The 22693-nt window shown below is 39.5% G+C and overlaps 1 protein-coding gene across 3 annotated transcripts; it reads left to right on the top strand.

Annotated features, from left to right (window-relative positions):
* The first annotated feature begins 68 nt into the window (after positions 1 to 68).
* Positions 69 to 17451, top strand: LOC100555547 (acyl-CoA (8-3)-desaturase). Of its 3 annotated transcripts, none has more exons than XM_003224139.4 (12): positions 69 to 467; positions 5040 to 5150; positions 6117 to 6314; positions 9211 to 9312; positions 9393 to 9521; positions 9948 to 10005; positions 11143 to 11219; positions 11337 to 11434; positions 13839 to 13935; positions 15034 to 15113; positions 15262 to 15387; positions 16164 to 17451. In XM_003224139.4, the coding sequence occupies exons 1-12, from the start codon at positions 207 to 209 to the stop codon at positions 16213 to 16215; spliced, it is 1389 nt and encodes a 462-aa protein (XP_003224187.1). In that variant the 5' UTR covers positions 69 to 206; the 3' UTR covers positions 16216 to 17451. The 3 variants fall into 3 exon arrangements, with proteins under 3 accessions (XP_003224187.1, XP_062823533.1, XP_062823534.1); XM_062967464.1 differs by lacking the exon at positions 69 to 467 and adding an exon at positions 499 to 897; XM_062967463.1 differs by lacking the exon at positions 5040 to 5150.
* The last annotated feature ends 5242 nt before the right edge of the window (positions 17452 to 22693 follow it).

The raw sequence follows: 22693 nt of genomic DNA, 5'->3' as shown, positions 1-22693 counted from the left end.
CGTCGATGGCGAACGGGCGAAGGAGCGCGCGAGGGGTGTACCTCTTATCCAATTAGCGTTCCCGAAATCCCGAGGAGCCAATCGGAGGGCGAAGAGGGTGGACTCGTAAATAAAAGCGCCCTGACTTCCACGCTCGTCGCTTCGCGTGGCTTCTCCGGCGCTGCCTTGCCTTCCTCCTCAGGAGGGATCGCGCTGTAGCACGGGCCATGGCTCCTCCGCTGCAGGACACCGGGCTGGGGCTCCGGGAGAAGAAGGCGACAGCGAGTTTGAATGCGAATGGCGGAGAGGTCTGCGCCCGGCGCTTCTTCACCTGGGATGAGATCGCGCTGCGCACGGGCCGGATCGCGCCCTACCTCCAGGAGCGGTGGCTGGTGATCGAGCGGAAGGTGTACGACATCAGCCAGTTCTACAAGCGGCACCCGGGGGGATCCCGCGTCATCAGCCACTACGCCGGGCAGGACGCCACGGTGAGGGACGAGGACGAGGGCTGAAGAAGCCCCCCAGGGTTGGTGGAAGAGAGAGGCGATCCCATGAAGTGGATTACTTTCCGCGCTTCTTCTCACGAAGAGCTCCTTGGGGAGGAAATCAAACGGGGGCGTCCACGGTCTCTTCTCCTCAGGAGGGGAGCCTTTCTTCCCCTCAGCCACCGCCTCGATTTGGGCCTTCTTCCCACTTCTCCTCAGCCCCATCTGCGCTGGCAGTTTAATGCAGCTTCAAACCGATATTGAAGAAAGTGGTTTCCCTGTGCAGACGATTACATAGGAAATCCAGTTTGAGGCTCGGATAGTAGTGACACACACAAACCACAGAGCCCAGATTCGCGTTCAGGGCTGTCTTTCCTGGGAGTTTGTTGTTTGGCCACCGCTGATTGAAGCTACCTTCGAACTGCATTAAATGGTCGGTGTAGATGGAGCCTTTCCTATTCTTCTAGCTCTGGGCTTTTGAGCAACTTCTTGCCTTCCTTTTCGTCATCATCTTTCAAATATGCTTACCCTCGGGCCTCTATCCACGGATTCCAACCACCCCTGACTTGAAAATATTTTTACCCCACTCAAAAAAAAAAAAATGCCCAAAGAAAAACTTGCCTCTCCAGGTATCCGGGCCATATTCAGATACTTGGAGAGGCAAGTGGGGGGGGGGGGATTGAAACCTTTTTAAGCGAATCATGAAGCGTAGTTCCATATGGAGTACTGTCCTTTCTCTATGCATGGATTCTGCGTGTAACTCCAGCCACGCATACACATATCTACATGCATGCTTTGGATAGCATAGGGAAGGGTTAACACTCCTGTGCATTGGGTTGTGGTGAGTTTTCCAGGCTGTATAGCCATGTTCCAGAAGCATTCTCATCTGACGTTTCACCCACATCTGTGGCAGGCATCCTCCTTATTGGAACGTGATTAGCTGGCCCTGATTGTTTCCTGCTTGGAACTCCCCCATTTTTGTGTTATTCTATATTTACTGTCCAGATTTCAGAGTTTTTTTAAATACTAATAGCCAGAATTTGTTCATTTTCATGGTTTCTTCCTTTTTGTTGAAGTTGTCCACGTGCTTATGGATTTCAATGGCTTCTTTGTGTTTGGCCTGAGGTTGTTAGAGTGGTCCAGCATTTCTGTAAATAAAGAACTAAACAGAGAAAACAGGAAAATTCCAGGCATGAAACAATCAGGGCCAACTAACATCTCCCAACAAAGAATTTCCCCAGGCAGGAAGCAGCCAGGCTTTGAAGCTGAAAGGCCATTCAATGCTAATCAAGGTGGCCAATTGCAACATTCACATTTGCCTCAGGGAGACAAGTGTTCTTTCTCCCACTCTGGACATCATTCCACAGATATTTAAGTCACACTTTCCTAGTTTCCAACAGACCTCATAACCTCTGAGGATGCCTGCCACAGATGTGAGTGAAACGCCAGGAAAAAATGCTTCTGTAACATGGCCATACAGTCTGGAAAACTCACATCCAGGGCCCATTGCATTTATCCACTAACAAACTGCTAGGCTATAATTAGTCAGATGTGGCTAATTCTAATTGCTGATGGCTATGTCTGATAAAGTGCCATCATTTCTGTGGAACTCAAATCCATTGAGATCAAGGATTGAAAGCTTAGTAAAGATTGCATCTATCACGGCATCATGTTTGTTTCATTTTTTAAAAAATCCTATGCATGAAGTCAACCATCTTTCTTTTTAGCAAATGCATATGCATTGAAATATCAGTTCCACTGCATCCCACATAACTGGGAAAACCAATAGAGCCCAGTGGTATTTTGGAAATTAACACATTTATGACAGAATGAGCTTAAATTGATTAGCACTCACTGCACCAGATATATAGTGTTACTGTATGTACAGAATACTTTTGATTGAGGAAGAAATACTAGTGGGATTAGAAAATAAATAATAGAGAGTAAAAATTAAATAATATTTTTGACTTTGTGGTTTTACTCTCACCCTGATCACATGTACTTTATGCATACTTGAAAATCTGGATATCCCTCTGAGTAAATAAAGTTTATTTTGTAGTCAAATGTGTTGATCTTTAAATGTGCTATGTGATTCTGTTTGTTTTGTTGGAACAGATTGATAGGTTTATTTTATAGAAATTGTTAGAGGACCTAATCCAGTTTTTCAAATATGCCCCAAAGTTACCATCCTAACAAAACATTATTTACTTACTTACCTACTTTTCTGTGTGTATTGTGTCATTTAAATTTTGCCCCAAAGAAGAAAATGGGTCTTGTCATCCTTTTTCATTTACCAAAGTTAAATAGTATATTGCTGTGTATATATACCTTTTCTAACATAATTTTTGAGGTTGACATGTTTTGTGTTGCGATGTTTTCAGAAGCTACTCTTGTTTTACATTATTTAAGAGCAATCAATTTGCAGTAGTTTCCTCTTTGAAAAATAGTTATTTTTAAATATTTATATCGTACCCAATTTCCCAAGCTTTCAGTTAAGTATTGAGAGAAAATAAACATAAATAATTTAGGAACATTTAGAAATTCAAAACTGTAACAAAAATTTTAAAATGTAGAACGTATAAAACTATTGAAATGTAGATTACTTCGGTGACATGTTTGCAAAATGCTATTTATTGTAGTAACAGGTACTGCTGATGCATAGAAATATAATGAAAGTGTGTGGTAGAGTACTTTGCATGGGGTTTGTGCAGATGGTTATGAATCTGATCTGAAGCAAAGTTCTTGTTTAACAAAGTGTCCAAATAACATCAGTGATCTGACTTTTGTCTTAATGTCATCAGACTTTAAACAAATAAGATTGTCTTGTGCTTCTGCCAATATTCAGAAAGCTTCCTGGTTACTTTATTTGTCTATCTAAAAAGAGGATAGAGCAGTGTTATTCAGATGGTGGTCCAGTGGTATTGGTCCACAAAGTCTCAGTGAATTTCCGGTAAAGAAGAACCAGTTGAAGTCAAGGGCACAATTATGGAGCCAGTCTCTGCCCCATTTGGTGGGAAACCCTGCTGGCCCTTCATGTCAGATAGCTTAAGAAGCACAGGGATATAGAATACATTTTGTAGATAAACAGGCAGCCAGAGACATATATACAAAGTGGGTGTAGTATATATGCATACACACACAGAGGGTGGCAGTGGTGCTTACAATAAGAAAAATGTGCATAAAGAAGAGTAATGTCCAAATGCTTCAGACAAGATCACATTACCGTTATAGAACAGAATTCTGGGAAATGTACTTTAGGGCAGGGCCTTTTGGAACTCTCGGTGTGAGAGATCCTAGCTTCCCTAAACTACATTTCCAAGAATTCTGCTGGAGCAAACCAAGCGATAGGGAGACAAAAGCCTCCATTCTGTAATGTAATATGATTTCACATGTCTAGAAGGAAGGGATTATTTGAAACTGAGTTACCTAGGTCCCCTTTTCACTGACAGATAATCCTGTTCAAAGCAGATAATCTGGAGTTTATATGTCAGTGCAGAAGGGGCTTAAAATTTTAATGACACCGTTGCTTAAAGAGTAAGCAAAGCATGCATCCCATCAGAAATCCTGTGGCAGCCTCCTGCAGAATACTGGGATTTGTAATTTAGGGAGGGGCTTTAAAATGGTCAGTCAGAGAAATCCTGGGCCTCACTGAACTACAAGCCCCAGGATTCTCCAGGAGCCAACCAAAGGATTTCAGTGGGATGCATACCCTTTGCCTACTCTTCAAGCCATAGCGTGATAAGGCCCTTACATTACTATTTTATTGTGCGCTTTGACTTAACTACAAGGATTTAAAGGACTGTACACATACGAAAACTATGGTGAGGAAAGTGAAAAATGGGACTTTGCAATCTGTAAATGAAAAAGAAGAAAGTTAAATTGAAAAGGTTGTTGTATGTCTTTCAGGCTGTGTGGCCATGTTCCAGAAGTATTCTCTCCTGACGTTTCGCCCACATCTATGGCAGGCATCCTCAGAGGTTGTGAGGTATGAGGATGCCTGCATAGATGTGGGTGAAACGTCAGGAAGAGAATACTTCTGGAACATGGCCACACAGCCCAGCCCGAAAGACATACAACAACCCTGTGATCCCGGCCATGAAAGTCTTCGACAACACATTGAAAAGGTTGTAGCCACTTACGGTACTTCTGGGAGATCAGGGAGAATAGCCTGTTTCATCATACACATTTTCAGATGGGAAGGTTTTTTAAAATAGTGGATAAGCCTTACAACGAGGATTTTCCCCTGTATGTACCAATGCCAAGAAGCCATAGTTGGCTATAGCTTCTTAGCAAATGTGTGCAGAATGGATGAAAGTTAAAAGAAAGAAGTAACAGGTATTCGAACTGCAAGAATCTTAAGTATTAGAGCCTCACATAGGGATGTGAAACCAGATGAAATGATTATGAGGTACACTGCTAGCCCCTGAATTCAACTTTTTAATGTGAGTGAAGTTATGTCTATAGGGTATGCTGTAAACTCTACCTCTTTGAGGCCACTCATCATGTTCTCTGTCTGCATAGATTTGTATTTGCTTCTCATTCCATTCCATGTTTGCAATGTCTTTTCTCTCCCAGGATGCATTCACAGCATTTCACCTTCATAAAGCTCAAGTGAGCAAGTACTTGAATTCCCTGCTGATAGGGGAACTGGCACCAGATCAACCTAGTTCTGAGCCAAGCAAAAATGTGAGTGTTAATTAAAGATTAGAACATAGGAAATAATATATCTTTCTGTGGTTTTGAAAATTTGTGTAGTGGAAAAAAATCAGATAACTTAAATTTCTATTGTGTACTAATAGCTGCATGCCAAAATATGTGGCATATAATTACTGTACTACTGAATTTTCCTTGAATGTCATGACATCTGCAGCTGGTAATGTAGAAACCAAAACTCTGTGACATAGGTAGCTAAACTGTCACTGGGGCTGCATATGTCCTCCAAGACTGAATTTATGGCTTCAGACTTTGTGGCAAAACGTGCTCAGTATGTTTACAGTAATTGTAAAAAGTATCTTTTCACTAATTGTATATTCCAATTGTCCACAGTGCCCTGAGGGAATAGTTCTCCAGAAATATTTTTTAATGAATCTAACAAGATCATGACCTTGGTTTGTAGCTTGACAATAAGTTTAGAGAAATTTACCAGAATTTTACAATTATATCTGTTGAAAATAAGAGAAGATCCAGCTGAATCATGTAGACTCCACCCCACCAAAACTTGGGCATGGAGTGTATGGCAGGGCTAGTCCTGAGTATTACTAGAATTATATAAATTTCCTTACTGGCCCAGATTAAATGGCTGTTGTAGATAAGTCCTAAGTAAAATTGTGCAGCCATATGATTTTATAACCTGCATCCAAGGAATGAAGGGAAGAAACTTTTCATTTTTTCCTCCAAAATCTTCTTTCCTATCCACTTATTTTGAAAAGAAAGGCTTACTACTCTGTTTTCTTGCTTTATTCTAGGATGATATATATGTTATCTGTAATACAGTATTTGTGGGAAAAGGTGTTCAAGAAATGAAATTATTACTATACGGTCAATACAGCCAATATTTATATGCCATCTTTTTGCTCATGCATATAGTTAGGCGACGGTAATAATATCTTCTTACCTGATTTTTAAAATATCTGTTGTTTGGGTTTTCAACAGCAATTACTAGTTAATGATTTCCGGGAGCTGCGTGCCACCGTTGAGAAGATGGGACTTCTGAAGCCAAATAGGCTCTTCTTCTTCCTGATGCTCGTTCATATCATAGTGCTGGATGTTGCTGCCTGGTTAACCATCTGGTACTTTGGGGCATCCTCATTACCATTCTTTGTAGGCGTTGCATGTTTTACCATTGCTCAGGTATAATGTGGAAATCATCTTTGAAATTGATCTGTTTGAAATTAATCTGAGGGTTTAAGGAATTCCACAAAACCAATGAATTTGGGATACCATCAAAAATTATGCAGTTGGATCTTTGCAATTCTGGTCTTTGTCCTATTTATCTTTTTTTTAAAAAGGTCTCATACTAATGACAAGATCTTTTTGGAACATGGGAAAATTTCCACAGAACATTGATATCATATGAATTAGCTGCTGCTTTAAAGTTAGCGCCCAAATATGCAAACATAAGTACAGTAGAGTCTCGCTTATCCAACATAAACGGGCCGGCAGAACGTTGGATAAGCAAATATGTTGGATAGTAAGGAGAGATTAAGGAAAAGCCTATTAAACATCAAATTAGGTTATGATTTTACAAATTGAGCACCAAAACATCATGTTATACAACAAATTTGACAAAAAAAGTAGTTCAATACGCAGTAATGCTATGTAGTAATTACTGTATTTACGAATTTAGCACCAAAACATCACGGTATATTGAAAACATCGACTACAAAAATGCGTTGGATAATCCAGAACGTTGGATAAGCGAGTGTTGGATAAGTGAGACTACTGTAGGTATATCTAAGGTAGGATTCAATAAGATGGGGGGGGGGGTCCCATTATGTATTCTGAATTTCATGAGTCAGTCCTCATTATCTGTTGGCAATCTATATGATGTACCTCAGTGGATATTTAATAAGCACAAGAACAGATCACCTAGCTTCTGTTCAAGATACAGTAGAGTCTCACTTATCCAACATTCTGGATTATCCAACGCATTTGTGTAGTCAATGTTTTCAATGCATTGTGATATTTTGGTGCTAAATTTGTAAATACAGTAATTACTACATAGCATTAATGTGTAATGAACTACGTTTTCTGTCAAATTTGTTGTATAACATGTTTTGGTGCTTAATTTGTAAAATCATAACCTATTTTGATGTTTAATAGGCTTTTTCTTAATCTCTCATTATCCAACATATTCGCTTATTCAACGTTCTGCTGGCCCATTTATGTTAGATGACTGAGACTCTACTGTATTACTCCTCTTTTTCAATGAAAATCAGCTTCCCTGTCAGACTTCTTAGCTTAGTTATTTGCCAGCCCCTCTCCTGCAGCTGTAAAATCATCAAAAAAGCAAGGCACAAAAGTTAATAGCCTATCTGGCAAGTATCCCTCCCTGACACATTTTTGTGGCACTCTAATTTCATGGAGAACATCATACTTTCCATCATAATGTTGATGCGACAGCCACTGTTGGCTGTTGTGAGTTGCAGTCAAGCAACACTAAATGGTGCCATATTAATCACATCTGATGTGGCGACAATTATTACGAAAATGGTAGCAACACACCCTTTTCCAGTTCTCCCCACCCTATCAATGAGGTGAATACTGTTTCTAGTTTGTCACAGAATAATCATAAGTGAAAGTGAAGGGGACTTGTAGGACCTCCTCTGTGCCATCTTGGAAGCAGATCTGAGTTGGCTAGGTTTGTCCAGCAAGCTCTCTTCTTTCATATAATGGAATCGAAGATTGTAAAATAATAAGCTCCACCAACAGACTGGTTTCTGTATAAGGAAACATAACCTCTGGCTTGTCTTACAAAACTAGGTTGGTTTCACAACTGAAGTCAAGCAAGACTTGGTCCCAGTCCAATCCACCAATAACCACTAATTACTCCTTTCTGTCCTCTGGATACATATATATACCCATAAGCTTATGTAATATCCCATGCTTCTGATGAAGTGGAATAGATAAGGGTCTAATAAGTATTTCACCCTTCAAGATGCCCTAGGGTTCATGTTGTTATGCCTCCATTGGGTGAACAAAGTCTGGGGCACACTGGACTTCCTATACAACTTTTTCTCCATGTGGCCCGTGTCCTCTATTGCCTTCTTTTCAATACTAGGCAAAAAACTGGGCAAGGCAGAAGTGGCAATTGTTGATTTAACCTCATTGTGGGGAGAAACACCACCCCACCCCAAAATGTCTGGTTCCAGTTCTTTCCATTAAAAAAAATCTGCAACAGAGTATGGGGAGCTGCATCCCCCCCCCCCCTAGTTTTTGACTCTGGTTTAATAGAAATTTTTTAGACATCATTGCTGGCTAAAGAAAGTTGATGTTCTAGTATGAGACTTCAAGCATACATTGGCTGTGGATACACAGAGGAGGGAGTGGGAGAATGAGAAGGCCCTTCATCCCTGAACAGTTTTGTTCCCTTCCACTGCTACAGAAGGATTCCTCACCAGTGTAGGCCTCTGGCATCATTTTCAGAGGTCCCAAGGCTGAAGCTTTTTTCCTCCTATTCTCCAGGCTGCTTAAAGAATGCCTGAGTATGTGTAGCACACCTGGCCTTACCTGTGGGTTACACGTGAATTAGGGTCAGAGATTCATAATAAAAATGAATTCCCAGTACCATTTTCTTTACAAACCATAGAGTGTTAGTGCTCAAAAGGACTTCTTGGATTGTGAGTTGCCAAATGGTTTGATTTGGCCAGATCATAATATATGGCTGTCTCTGGTGGATGGATACATATTTTCCTTCTTTCAGCGGAGGTCTCGTGATTGCTGCAAGAATGACAGAATGAAGCATAAACTGGGTTGAATAGCTAGCTTTCTATTGTATACTACAGTTAAGACACATTACAGTTTAGATATAATGATGAACAAATGGAGCCAACTCTTACATTTAGCTCAAATTAACATGTATTTTTAGTGTTATCTCAAATGAGGCCATTGTTAAATCTTGCAGTGTTACTGAATTTCGTATAGGTGCTCTCACAGGAATTGTAAAAAAAATGTTGCATTGACCCCACTTTTTATTGGTTTTGCACTGAATGTGAGACTTGTTTCTAAATGGTCCCTTGTTTTATAGACCCAGATGTCCTGGTTACAGCATGACCTTGGGCACCTTTCTGTCCTCAGTACATCCAAATGGAATCATGTGACTCACAAGATCTTAATGAGCCTAGTGAAGGTAAATAACTTTTCCTTTAGGAGTCAGCTAACTTTCTGAAGGCATATGGGTTCTAAATCCAGTATTCTCCTTTCCAACAGGGAATGCCAGCCCAGTGGTGGAATTATCTGCATTTCCAGCACCATGCTAAACCTAACTGCTTTCGTAAAGACCCTGATCTCAATATGCACCCCATTCTGTTTGCTTTGGGAAAGACACTGGCTGCAGAGGTATGTTTACAGTGTATATATTACAGAAAGAATGCTTAAGTAGAGCATCTAATTAGAAGTTGTGAATAAACCATTACTTTAAATAAGATACCTGAGGCTGGATTAGTTTCAACAGGAAACTGTCAAGCCCCAGCAAGCAGAAAAGCAGGCAGCGGATGTCATAAATAACGTTCTGGACACAATTTCCCAAATTGGCCATTTCATTGGCCATGCTGCACACAGTACCAGGGGCCTGTATTTTCATAAATTTATAATCTAGCTTTTGTTTCAGTTTTCATACCTGTATTCTCAGGTTGAGCCTAAAGAGACACAGAAGTAATGCTCATGCATGTATTATGAATAGGGGAATGATACCAATGTAACAGTAAACTGTGGTAAAAGGCGGAATGGTTGCCTATTGCCCAAATGATGCATCTTTCTTCACAGCTTGGGATGAAGAAGAAGAAGTTCATGCCTTACAACTACCAACATAAGTACTTCTTCTGTAAGTATCACTGCCACTGAAAAATGATGCAATATTTCTGCCTCCTGTATCTGATTTAATAGTTCCTAAATGACAGGGGAAGAGTACAGGTTATAGCATCCAGGCCAAAAGAATTTGAAATTCAAAGGATTCAAAATAAGGTGTAATGTGAGAAGAACACATTGCTATGTGAGAGGTGCATTCATTCATTGTAGAAGTTGGAGCATTGGAAACATAGTCCCGAGTAACAAGCTTAAGTTAGCATAACCATAAAGTTAGCATAATCATAAAGAAGTCAGGGCTGGATAAAATTAGTTATTTTTTGCTATTAGACTCCCACTTTGAGTAGATAAAAGGGAATAAGGTGTGGAAAGGAATGTAAAATGAAGAACAGGTAAAAATGAGAAAAAGGGACTCCTTTTGACTGGAGAAATACATCTTCCACTATTTCATCTCCATGTTCAAGGTCATTACTCTAGTTCTTTTGTCCCTGCTGTGGAATAAGATAATTCTCCAGAGTATTCCATTATAAGAATATTTTTGGAAAATTATTTTGCGGAGAAATACACAGTCTTTTTTCTTTCTAAACACACAAATTATATTTTCAGAAAACATTGGGGTTTTATACTTGTGCTTACCAAACAAGCACACACCGAGTGTATTTCTTTACATAATTTGGAAAGTTTAGGTTTTAGGGAGAAATGTGTGCAGATCAATTATTCTTTTGAACAGCTTCCTGACATTTTTCAACTGAAAATGAAATACGTAATATAATAATAACTTTATTCTTATAACCCGCCTCCATCTCCCTGAAGGGACTTGGGGTAGCTTACATGGGGACCAAGCCCAGTAAACAAATAATATACAGTACAAAATTAAAACACATTACAATGAAATGAGCATTGGGAAATAGAATTTCCATCCCTGTAAATGGCACCAAAAATAAGGCTGTCCCTTCAGATGTTTGGATTCAGCTTCCAGAAATCCCAGCCAGCATTATGGGAGTGTTAATCCAAACCATCTGGAAAGCCAAAAAAAACCCTCAATCTCCCTACTAATTGGCCATATTGAACCATTCCAAAGGAAAATACTGTAAGTATGCATGTTCCGAATAAAAGTCATTTGAATTCCAACATGTTTTTTTCTTTTCTTCAATAGTCATGGCCCCAACTTTGCTAGTTCCCTTCTTCCAGATCTCCATATTCTACTCTTCAATCAAGCGCAAAGAGTGGCTGGTAGGCACTCTTACATTATCTTTAAGTCCCACTGGAATTTAATCTAAAGCACACCAATTTGTGTGTAGTCTAATGGCTCTGACTTAAAGATTGTCTGTTGTTTATCTCTTTTAACAGGATCTGGCCTTGATTGTGACTTACAACATCAGAGTCTGCCTTATCTATATTCCCCTTATGGGATTTAAGTGTTTTATGGCATACTACTGGCTCTCCAGGTAAAACTTAAACTCAGCATCCTTATAATTCTTGGAGTCTCCCCTACTTGATTTTTTTATATTGAATCATACGTGAGTTGATAGTTGATGTTTTTCTTAGAAGTTATAACCAGCTTTGAGTACAATTTCCATTACATCAGAGTGTAACTCCAAAGTTTTGTTTTGCTTATTATAATGTGGCATAAGCCTGGGTTATACTTGATTGCTTATTCAAAATACAATCTAAGGCATGTGAGATCAATATCATATCGGTGTTTGTAAGTGATAGCATCAGAAGGAGAAAGGTTATCACATGTAATTGATAAGGCATAGCCACAGGATGGCCTGCTATGTACAATACATATATAATCGGGCCAGGACATGGAATCATAAAACTTTAGGACTGGTGGGGATCTTGGAGTTCATTTAGTTCAATCTAAATATGCAGTACTGCTTGCAACTACATAGCATCTCCACTAGATGGTTGTCCAGGAAAGCCTCTAAACCAGGGGTCCCCAAACTAAGCCCCGGGGGCCGGATGTGGCCCTCCAAGGTCATTTACCTGGCCCCCGCTCTTAGTTTTAGACTTCGCCTCACCCAAAGTCTGAAATGACTTGAAGGCACACAATACCAACAATCCTACTTAACTTGGCTCTCTCATTGGCCAGAAGCAGACTCAGACTTCCCATTGAAATCCTGATAGGTTTATGTTGGTTAAAATTGTTTTTATTTTTAAATATTGTATTGTTCTTTCATTTACTAATACTGTGCTATGGTAATAATTGAATACATTGTGTATACATATAATATTGATACTAATATTATAATGTAATACAATACTAATAATTATATGATATAATAATATTAATTATATATTATATATTAAATGTAATATTACTAATAATATTATGGTATAGTGGTATAGGACAATATAGTAATACATAATGCTAATATTATGCTATGCCAATAATATTATATATTGTATGTACATACAACTTGTAAGCCGCTCTGAGTCCCCTTCGGGGTGAGAGAGGGTGGGGTATAAATGTAGCAAATAAATAAATAGTTGTTGTTGGGGTTTGTTTGGTTTTTTGCACTACAAATAAGATATGTGCAGTGTGCATAGGAATTTGTTAGTGTTTTTTTTTTCAAATGATAATTTGGCCCCTCAACAGCCTGAGGGACCATGAACCGGCCCTCCACTTAAAAAGTTTGAGGACCCCTGCTCTAAACATTTCCAGTATAAGACTGCCCATCATCCTCAGAGGCACCCTCTTTCACTGTGAGACACAGCTCTCTATGTTGCAAAGGCTCCTAGCCTCCAGCATAGAACATTTCAATTTTGTCTTCTGCATGTGTAGTTGGAACATAAACTTGTATTGTTATTATATTGATGGACTTTTCATAATGTCTTTTTATTTGGTCAGACTGCATTATATCCTTTAGCTGCTTTTGTAGCTCCTCACTATTAATGCTGTCCCATTTCTTAGATTTTCATTTCCTGGATAAAGCACTGTGTAATTAATTATCTGAGTCACAATGTTCTGTTTCTGTCCACTTTATCTTATTCACCCCAAGTATTGCAATGTTCATACAGTCAGTTTCTTGTTTTACTATGTCTCGCTTCCTCTTATCACATTTGATGTTGTATAATATGTGTTGTGCAGCTTCAGACTTTCATTTCACCTTTGAGCACCTCAACAGCTGAATATCCTTTCAACTTGATTCCAGTTGCATCATCAGCTAACACTCTACTTATAGTTGTCTTGGCTGTACCTCAGTAGGTCTTTGAATGCCATCTGACCTGGGAGTTTCATCTTCTGGCATTATCTCTCTTTGCATTTTCTCATCATAGTGTTTTATGGTAAAAAAAAAATCCAAAAGGCATTTATTGCCTTTTGCACAGTGGTAATATACTGGCTGTGGTGCCACAGCTGTTGTATTTCGGATATTATCTGTCAGCGACACCCAGTGCTATTGCTGCAGCCCAGTAACTGTTTGGCTCATTTAGTCTGGCTCCCAAGCAGAAACCTGTCTAACATGGAAGGCCCTACTAGCAGCACTGCTGCCACAGCATAGCCTCTTTCCTCACATCTCACCACCATAGAAAACTAGTCCTTTGCAAGCTTCTTAAGTCTGTGAACCTCCTGGTGTTTGGGCATCCAACCCCCAGAAGCCCTAGCCAGCTTGTCCAATGGTCAGGAATTCTGGGAGCTGAAGTCAAAACACCTGAAGGGCCACAGATTGTGTAGGACTGGCTGAGAGCTTTAAAAATGGGATCCCAAATACATTTATTCAGACGCAAGTCCCATTAAGGCTTTACACCATGTCCATATTGTGTGTGTGTATGTGTATAGCTTCTATGCCGTAATGTGTATGATATGTGGATTCTATAACATTTTCTTCCATGCATTTCATTCCACAGGCTCCTAGAGTCATGCTGGTTTACTTGGGTTTCTCAAATGAACCACATCCCAATGAATATTGATTATGATAAAAATGTGGACTGGGTGACTATGCAGGTAAGAATCTTTTCTGTTGTTCAAATTATTGATTTATGAGATACTTCACAGTTGCTTTCTGACAAGAAAGAGTGCTGTATTTTTAAAATAGGAAGGCCTTGGATCACTAGCATCTTCCATTTAACTTTCCTTCATTATCATGAGTGATTATCCGTGTGCGCACATGTATCGCACACTACTCCAGCTTCAGCATTGTTTGTAACATAGATTGAGTATTGGGTATCTCTTAAACAAACTGTTTAGAATAAGAATTGTGAAATATTTGCATATATGTGATACAATACCTTAGAGATGAGACCCAAGTCTAAGCATGAAGCAATTTGTGCTTCAGAAAGCAAAGGTGTTGTTATCTCGGTCACCCATGTGGAAAATTTGGATTTTGGAACATTTTAGATTTTGATAGAGCTGGGAATCATGACAACTTTGGATATGCCCTCAAAGTTTTAATTAAAATGTTTACATCCCGCCTTTCTATTTCAGTAGAAATAGTCATGTATATTTCGGGAAAGGGGGAACAGTAGCTAGTTCAGAGCTGGTGTTAGTCTAGGCTGGTCTTATAAATTTGAGGAACATACAGAATTTGTTTTTATCTGATAGGTCTCTTAAGCCTAGGAAGATTAAGCAAAGTATAACTTGGGAAAAAGGGACATGAATTCTAGAGGAACACAAAGGGCCATAATTCAGTGTTAGAGAACATGGTTTGCGGGCAGGAAGTCCTAGTTCAATATCCCTTGTGTTTCCAGATCAGTGTAAAGAAAATTTCCTATCTGGAAGTCTAAAGGGGTGCTGCCAGGCAGCATGTATTCCTGGGATATATGGACCATCGAATAATACAGCTTCCTATCTTTCCAATGTAGCATCATGAACAAGGTACAACATGACTCCTGGTTATCGAGGTGGTGTTGATAAGGGAAAAAAGGTGTAGATCTTTGAACTTATGTGTATGTTACACTGAACAGATCTCATGGATCATGCTAGAGGAGAAATCAGGAGATGTGTGAACAAGACTGTCTCTCTTTATGTATAGTCTCCTTAGCAATGCATGATAACCCTAAAGAGGATCCACTGTTTTTCCGATCCTTTCTTGTTCTTCTATAGCTCCAGGCAACATGTAATGTGGAACAATCCCTATTCAATGATTGGTTCACTGGCCATCTGAATTTCCAGATTGAGCATCAGTAAGTAAGATGTGGCCAAGGCAACAAAAGCTTTGGGGGTCATTTTCAGCATGTGTTTTTGCAGAGATGTATTGTGAATGGGATCAGAGCTCTAAATATGACACCGGGTTATGTTTCCGCTGAACTTTCCCCCTCTTCGTCTCCACAGCCTTTTCCCCACAATGCCTCGCCACAACTACTGGAAGGTGGCTCCTCTTGTGAAATCACTCTGTGCGAAGCATGGCATTGAATATCAAACCAAAACCCTGCTCGGCGCCTTTGCAGGCATCTTGCAGTAAGTATGGCACATACTGCTATTTGGCAGGAGGCAGTGAATAACTGGAGGGGAAGTACAAGAAAAAGAGAGATAATTTTGTTAACTTTGAACAGCTTTTAATGACTGAACAGAGCAGAACTGGAGAGCCAGCAGTGTGTGTTCCTTTACCTGACTTGATCCCACGCCAAACAAGACACAACAATCTTCTTAACCCTTTTCTAACCTGAATTCCCAGCCAGTGACTGCTTTAAATAAAAACCTTACATATTGGGCGATCCAAGAATCAATTTCTTAACATTTCATATTCTGTGGCCCTGACTTGTGAGACATAAAAATATCTAGGGAGAAATTGTTGATAGGGCTTCTAGAAGGGTGGAAATAACTGAGTCTTGAAGGCACATACAACAGTAAACAATCCTACATGTTCCCTCAACATGTATCTATGGGGTGAATCCCCCTGAACAACTAGGCAAAAAAAAGGGTGGAAAACGTTCTCTTGCAATTTTTTTCTGTAGAAAATGGTTCATTTTTAATAAATGCCTTTCTTTTATAACAATAACTAGCATAAAGAAAGCCTTACAAATGTCAACATTTCTTTAAAAATGTGGACAACAGAAAACTTATAACCCAAGTGTGAGCTAGCAGGATATGTGCCAGGGATATGCAAAACTTTTTTATTATAATAACAATAACAATGTATTTATTACCAGCATCTCCTTGCAGCTTTATTTGTTGATGCAAGAAGCAGTATCCTTTCTCCTTCTGTAATTAAAGCCCTACTCACTGTTTTGCAGCTCTCTGAAGGATTCTGGGGAAATCTGGCTTGATGCTTATCTACATGGATAAGAAGCAGCAGCACCTTGAGAGAGAATCCCAACATTAGTAATGAAGACGCATCAAGACAAAAGGGCAGTTAATGTGCTAAGGAAGAATTTGGGATCCGATGGGCAAACTGGACAATTGCTAATCAATTCTGGGAGGGGGGAGGGGGGCCCTGAAATTCTTTCCCAGTTTCAACTTGTTAAACTGCTGCATTTGAAGCATAGTTTGGGTCAGTTTGCTGAGGGATGGGTTGGATCCAGTTTGTTAGGAAAAGTTCATCATTTACCTATGAGTCCATATTGCTTGTTCCATGTGTGAGATCAAAGCCTGGCCATCCTGTTTTGCATGATAGTGACAGCTTACAGAAGGAAAAGGAGGAAAGCAGAATTAATAATGAGAAATTACTGTGAAAATGGAAATGTAATGTCACTTGTGAAAGCCCCAGAGCTGAAGGACAATCATTTATCTCACAATTAAGCTGCAATGTCAGAGTGCTGTTTTGCTATGTTTACACTGAGAGAAAGAACAAGCTTTGTGGCTGGTTTGTAAAGGCCACTCTTAGACACATTCACGTTTAAATTTCTGAAAGGAATTTGTTAAGAACTTTGGTTGTTGTTGTTTTGGTTCTTTTAATTTTCTCAGTAACCAGAGAGAATATTCTCTCTAAGTGGTCTCTATCCTCCACAGCCTTAGAAGGCATCACTGAGTTGAGGAAGAGGTCCCAAAGAATATCTTAGGAGATACATTTGCTCTTCAACAATGCCACTCCCAGTTTGTATCTGACAAAAAGTGATAGCCATCACATATAAGAAAACAGGCAACTGTCCCATCTTTTCACAATACGTTTTAAAGAATGAAAATCTAAGTTTTCACATGAATGCTCTAGCACAACAAAGGTTTGTTTGTATCATTTATTCCATTTGTTTGAAGGAGAGAAATTGCATGCAAGGATTTTGCCTGTGATCAGGCATCCCCTTCCGTTACTTGAAATGCATGGTGGGAGGAAAAAGCTTTCATCCTCCTTCCTGCTGCTGGGAATCTGAACTGAAGCAGAGACTCTCCTCTGGTGTATGTAACTGGCAGGATGATTGAAAGAGTTGATTAGTTAAGTATTAATTGGTTTAGCTGTCTTGACCTGTGATTGTGAGAACATTGATCTGTTCATCCTTTAGCATAGCTCTCTTTAGATGTACCTCATGTGTACATATTTGTATTTATTTTTATCTTTTAATATATTTCATAAATTACATTGGCTCAATATGTCTGGCTATCTTTTTGTTTTTGTTATCAAGCATAGCACAACTGGAAATAGTGTTATTGTTCAGATGTTCTTTAAGAGATTATTTTTCTTGCATTAGTTGTGGAATTTTAAAATGAACCTCAAGAAACCAAAGATGCTAGTATAATGAGCCCTGCTGGGGGTTGATTCCAGGAACCCCTGTGGATACCAAATCTGTGAATGCATAGGTCCCATTTTGTAAATAGTGTCCCTTATATAAACAGGCAGAATTAAGGTTTGTTTGGGGGAATTAAAATATTTTTTTCAAGTCATGAGTGGTTTAATCCGTGAAAGCAGAATCCATGTATAAAGAGAACTGTACCCCAATAGTCACATCGAAAAGGCTACCTTTCATGGAGTCTAAGGATGGGAAATCTGCAGCCTCCATCAGCCCTAGCTGTAGTCTGTGCTCATGAGTGATGGGTATTGCAATCCAGCAACATTCCCTTCTACAAACACATTTACCACACTGTTGGGTCAGGTTATCATGCTCTTGGAGAGAAGTGACAGGAGAGTGCAAGAATCTCCTCACTTCAGTCAATTTGAAATTGTCAATAAACCTACAGTGAGAAACTACATCTCTTCTATTCTATAAAGTGAATGTTAGAGACAGTATTTGCCATGCATACAGTACTGGAAATCTTTGCAGCTCTAATGGCAGAAGTGAAAAGGTTACTTGTATTAAGATCCCAGTTTCTGTCCCTGTAGTTTTCAGATAGGATCTAATTTGGCAGGGATGTAAATGACATGCTTAAAATTTGGAAGACCTCTTCAACTCAATATAAACTAGAGCTGTTATATGTCATCAGCAACCTGTACTCACAAATGCTGCTGCTCAAAATGGAAGTTTTTATTAGAACAAAGGTGGGAAACGTGTGGCCAAAGTATATCTGAATCTGGGGAGTGGGGGTGAGCTCCCATCTGTCAGCTCCAGCTTCTCATGCGGGGATATGAGAGAAGCCTCCCACAGGATGTTAAAACATCCAGGCGTCCCCTGGCCAACGTCCTTATAGATGGCCAATTCTCTCACACCAGAAATTACTTGTAGTTTCTCAAGTTGCTCCTAACACACACACAAAAGTTCCTCACTGTAGGCTGTGGGCTAGGAAGTTGCACTTCAGCATCTGGAGACCTAGACATTCCCATCCTTGCATTAGATGTTTTGGCAAATAGCCTTTGGTTGACCAAAGGATCTGCCTTCATCACCACATCCTGTGATCATAGACTGCATAGTTCATATATGCCTTGGCTGAAGAAAGCTTCATTGGATGTTCCTGAGATCTTCTGTGACAAGATCTGTAAAAAAATCTTCCTTAACAGTTCCCCAGATGGTACTTTTTATCCTCGCATATAATATTATGTATACAAAATATTGCATTTACCTTGTAGTCATGGACATCTTTAGCCAAAGAGATGGCTCAGTAATTCAAATCATTTAGCCTTGATATTATGAGTGGAATAATCTTGCTGTTTCTTGCTTATTTTGTGGAACTTTGAGAACAGGAAAAGCCACACATGGCAGGATTTTCGTTTCTACAAACCTGAAGGGGCAGGGGCCCTCTCTACCTTTGGATGAGTTTGAAAGCATTAGCAAAATATATTTCAAGTAAGGCATCGGATCCTGTGTGATCCTGGAAGCTAAGCAGGGTCAGACCTAGTTAGTATTTGGCTTGGAGGCTGCCAACGAATACCAGCAGCTGTAGGTTGTATTTCAGAGGAAGGAACTGGGAAAGCCACCTCTGATTATTCCTTGCCTTAAAAAAACTGAAATTCATGGGGGTGCCATAAATTGACAAAAAAAAATTTGTGTCAGGAGCAACCGGAGTTGCTTCTGGAGTGAGAAAATTGGCCGTCTGCAAGGACGTTGCCCAGGGGACGCCTGGATATTTTGATGTTTTACCATCCTTGTGGGAGGCTTCTTTCATGTCCCCGCATGACAAATGACTTGAAGGCACATGCAATGGGCCCTTGGTATCTGCTGTTCCAGGATCCCCTGTAGATATCAAATAACATGAACACTCAAAGGTGTGATAAAATGGCATCCCTAATATACAATAGCAAACCACTCAAATGAGTGCTGGAGAGAGCCTGGGGATCTGTGAAATGGCAGGAGACTAAATCATGGTCTGTCTACATACCAGTGCTGGACTCAATATGCAACAAAATCATGGTTTTTTGGAGGGGAATTTCTTCCTGAATATTTTCAAGCTGTCCTTGGTTGAACCCGTGAATGCAGAACCCATGGATATAGAGGACAAGTGTACACATACGCATCCTCTGACATTCATAGATAGTCATAGGTGGCAAACATTTGCTTTCAGCATCAGTAAGTACCTGTCAGAGAGGCAGCAGAGGGCACTTGCCTCCTAGAATTCCTCATTTACCTGTGACTTTCCTGAATCACAGCGCATCATGTAAAATTATTATGACATTGCTCTTGAATCAAAAGAGGAAATTAACAAATATAGAGAGATTAAATTAGAAACATATAATTAACTCTGATTTAGTGGTTGTATGGAGAAATGTGCTAGGAAGACATGGTGAGGCTCCCACAGTCTTTGACAGAGAAAGCTAGAAGTCTTGTAAAACCACAACTGCCAAGATTTCATAACATTGAACCATGGCAGTTAAAGTGGGGTGTCAACCCGCCCTGTGATATTTTAGTACATGTTATCAAACATGTTATATAATAAACCATTCATTTATTGCTATAGTCCATGCGTCTTGTATTGTAAACACAGGCATTTAGCAAAAAATCACATTAGAACATTTAGCCATAAGTCTAAATATAAATCTCATTTCATTTAAATGCCAAGTCCAAATGTAGCAGTTCATCAAACCCTCTGGGCCTAATTAATTCCTCTCAAATGCTAATGTACATAATTTTAATTTTAAAAAAACATTTTGCATATTTTCAATGTTTTATTATATTTAACATTTTAGCTCATTAACATTTTCATTGATCTAAACTGTTTAACCTGTTGTTCAAATGTTATTTGTAAACAATTCCAAGATCCTTCTGCTACAGAGACAATGAAAATAAATACATTGCTTATTTAGTTTTGTCTTCTGTGCCTTCAGGTCATTTCTAACATGGCAAGCCTAAGGTGAGCCTTTCACAGGACTTTCTTGGCAAGATTTATTTGAAAGTAGTTTGCCGTAGCCTTCCTCTGAGGCTGAGAGGGCATGACTTGCCCAAGGCCACCAAATGGGTTTTCATGGCCGAGCAGGGATTTGAAACTTGGTCTCCACACTCATAATACAATGCTCAAATCACTATAGCATACTGGCTCTCATTCCTGACACTAATAATATTTATATACTAGTTTTCATTGCTGGTTGGAAGGTGTAAAATTCAAATCCACAGATAGGGTGAGCTCTTGTTAGCCCCAGCTTCTGCCAACCTAGCAGTTTGAAAACATGCAAGTGTGAGTAGATCAATAGGTACCGCTCCGGCAGGAAGGTAATGGCACTCCATACAGTCATGATGGCCACATGACCTAGGAGGTGTCTACGGACAACGCCGGCTCTTCGGCTTAGAAATGGAGATGAGCACCAACCCCCAGAGTCAGACATATCTACAAATATAATAGATAGACATATACTTACTGTTTGAGGGAATGGAAATAGTGCAGGAGAATATATGATTCCATAAAAGGGAATAAAAGGTGATGGATTCTGGACATTTGTCTCAGAGGAGGATGAATAAAAATTGCTTCAAAAATAAGATTCATTTTATTTTTTACAAAATAGAAACTCTCGGGGATGTCCTCGATAGTGTTCTTCTACCAGCACTAAACCTCTACCACTTATAAAACCCTGTTTTCATGTTTGCATAATTGTCAAATCCTTGGATTTTGTTTGTGCAAGTCATAAAACCAAGGCTTTGACATCCTATTGCCTGAGGTGCTGCTTATGGTTATTGAGCTAGTACTTCTGCTATCAAAGGGAGTATTCCACCTTAAATACATTTTTTTCTCCTAATGTTATATCAGAATCAATGTCCTTTCCCCAAAATAATCTGTTTCAGAAAATTTGCAAAGGTTCTCAAAACTTAATGTCTTCTTCCCTTCTTTGTACCCTGCTCAACTAATTTAAATTGTACCTGTTGTGACTGATGAGGCAATAGGTGGAGGACTCATGAATAGGGTTGGGAGCACTAAAATAGAGGATTACCCACTGTTTCCAAAGGCCTTCTGACAAGGAGTCAGGATGATGTGGGAGTGGAGACGTTTTGTCAAGAGTTTATCTTCACTGCCCACATTTCTATCATCGCAGTAACTTAAAACTTCAGTTGACTATTTAGGGATATAGTTTAGGCATCCAAAGAAAAATATAAATGCAGAGATACAAAAGGATTGCAAACACAACCAATAGAAGCCTTATGTTATTCTCTACATACTAGAAATTTGGGAATAAAGGATGATGAAGGCAATGCTCTCATTTTGCTTCCTCCTCCCATAGCTACATTACTAGTTTTAGCAAAGCTTTTAATATTAAATATTTCTCATCTCTGAAAGCAAGAGAGGAAATCAGTTTGGAAAAAGATAAAGTAGACCCCTCTTGGGGGAATGGATGGTCGTTGGCTGTAGCAGGGACCCCGTCTACACTGCTATGTAATGCAGTTTCAAACTACATTTTATGGCAGTGTAGATAGGCCCATAAGTGTTGCTGGGAAGGTTAATTCAAGGACCTTTTTGGGCAATGGAAAGGCTGTAGCTCTTGCAGTGGGATAGCCGTGAAGGCCAATCCAGGCTATCTGTAGATCCAAGTCTGGCTCTGACATGTCCCTGTATTTTGTGGCCTTTCACTGACAGGAATGCTGCCAGCAATAGAGAGCGAATAGCAGCAGAAGTGATTCAAGTTGCTCTCAGAAGAAATCTTTGTCAGTTATTCAAATACAATTTAACTTATTAGTGTGAAACATTTTTATTTACCGTAGAGTCTCACTTATCCAAGCTAAACGGGCCGGCAGAAGCTTGGATAAGCGAATATCTTGGATAATAAGGAGGGATTAAGGAGAAGCCTATTAAACATCAAATTAGGTTATGATTTTACAAATTAAGCACCAAAACATCATGTTATACAACAAATTTGACAGAAAAAGTAGTTCAATACGCAGTAATGTTATGTTGTAATTACTGTATTTACGAATTTAGCACCAAAATATCATGATGAATTGAAAACATTGACTACAAAAATGGCTTGGATTATCCAGAGGCT

Source organism: Anolis carolinensis, chromosome 1 (genome assembly GCF_035594765.1).
Source record: "Anolis carolinensis isolate JA03-04 chromosome 1, rAnoCar3.1.pri, whole genome shotgun sequence".
In the NCBI taxonomy this organism is placed as follows: Eukaryota; Metazoa; Chordata; class Lepidosauria; order Squamata; family Dactyloidae; genus Anolis; species Anolis carolinensis.
The sequence above is the reverse complement of the archived record's forward strand: the minus strand, read 5'-3'. Positions and strand labels throughout refer to the sequence as shown.

Bases quoted from the DNA above. Each gene is read 5' to 3' on its own strand.
- LOC100555547 (XM_003224139.4), top strand. From the start codon at position 207: ATGGCTCCTCCGCTGCAGGACACCGGGCTGGGGCTCCGGGAGAAGAAG. The intron at 10,006-11,142 runs GTAAGTATCACT...TTTCTTCAATAG, and splicing joins CCAACATAAGTACTTCTTCT to TCATGGCCCCAACTTTGCTA. The intron at 15,114-15,261 runs GTAAGTAAGATG...TCGTCTCCACAG, and splicing joins AATTTCCAGATTGAGCATCA to CCTTTTCCCCACAATGCCTC.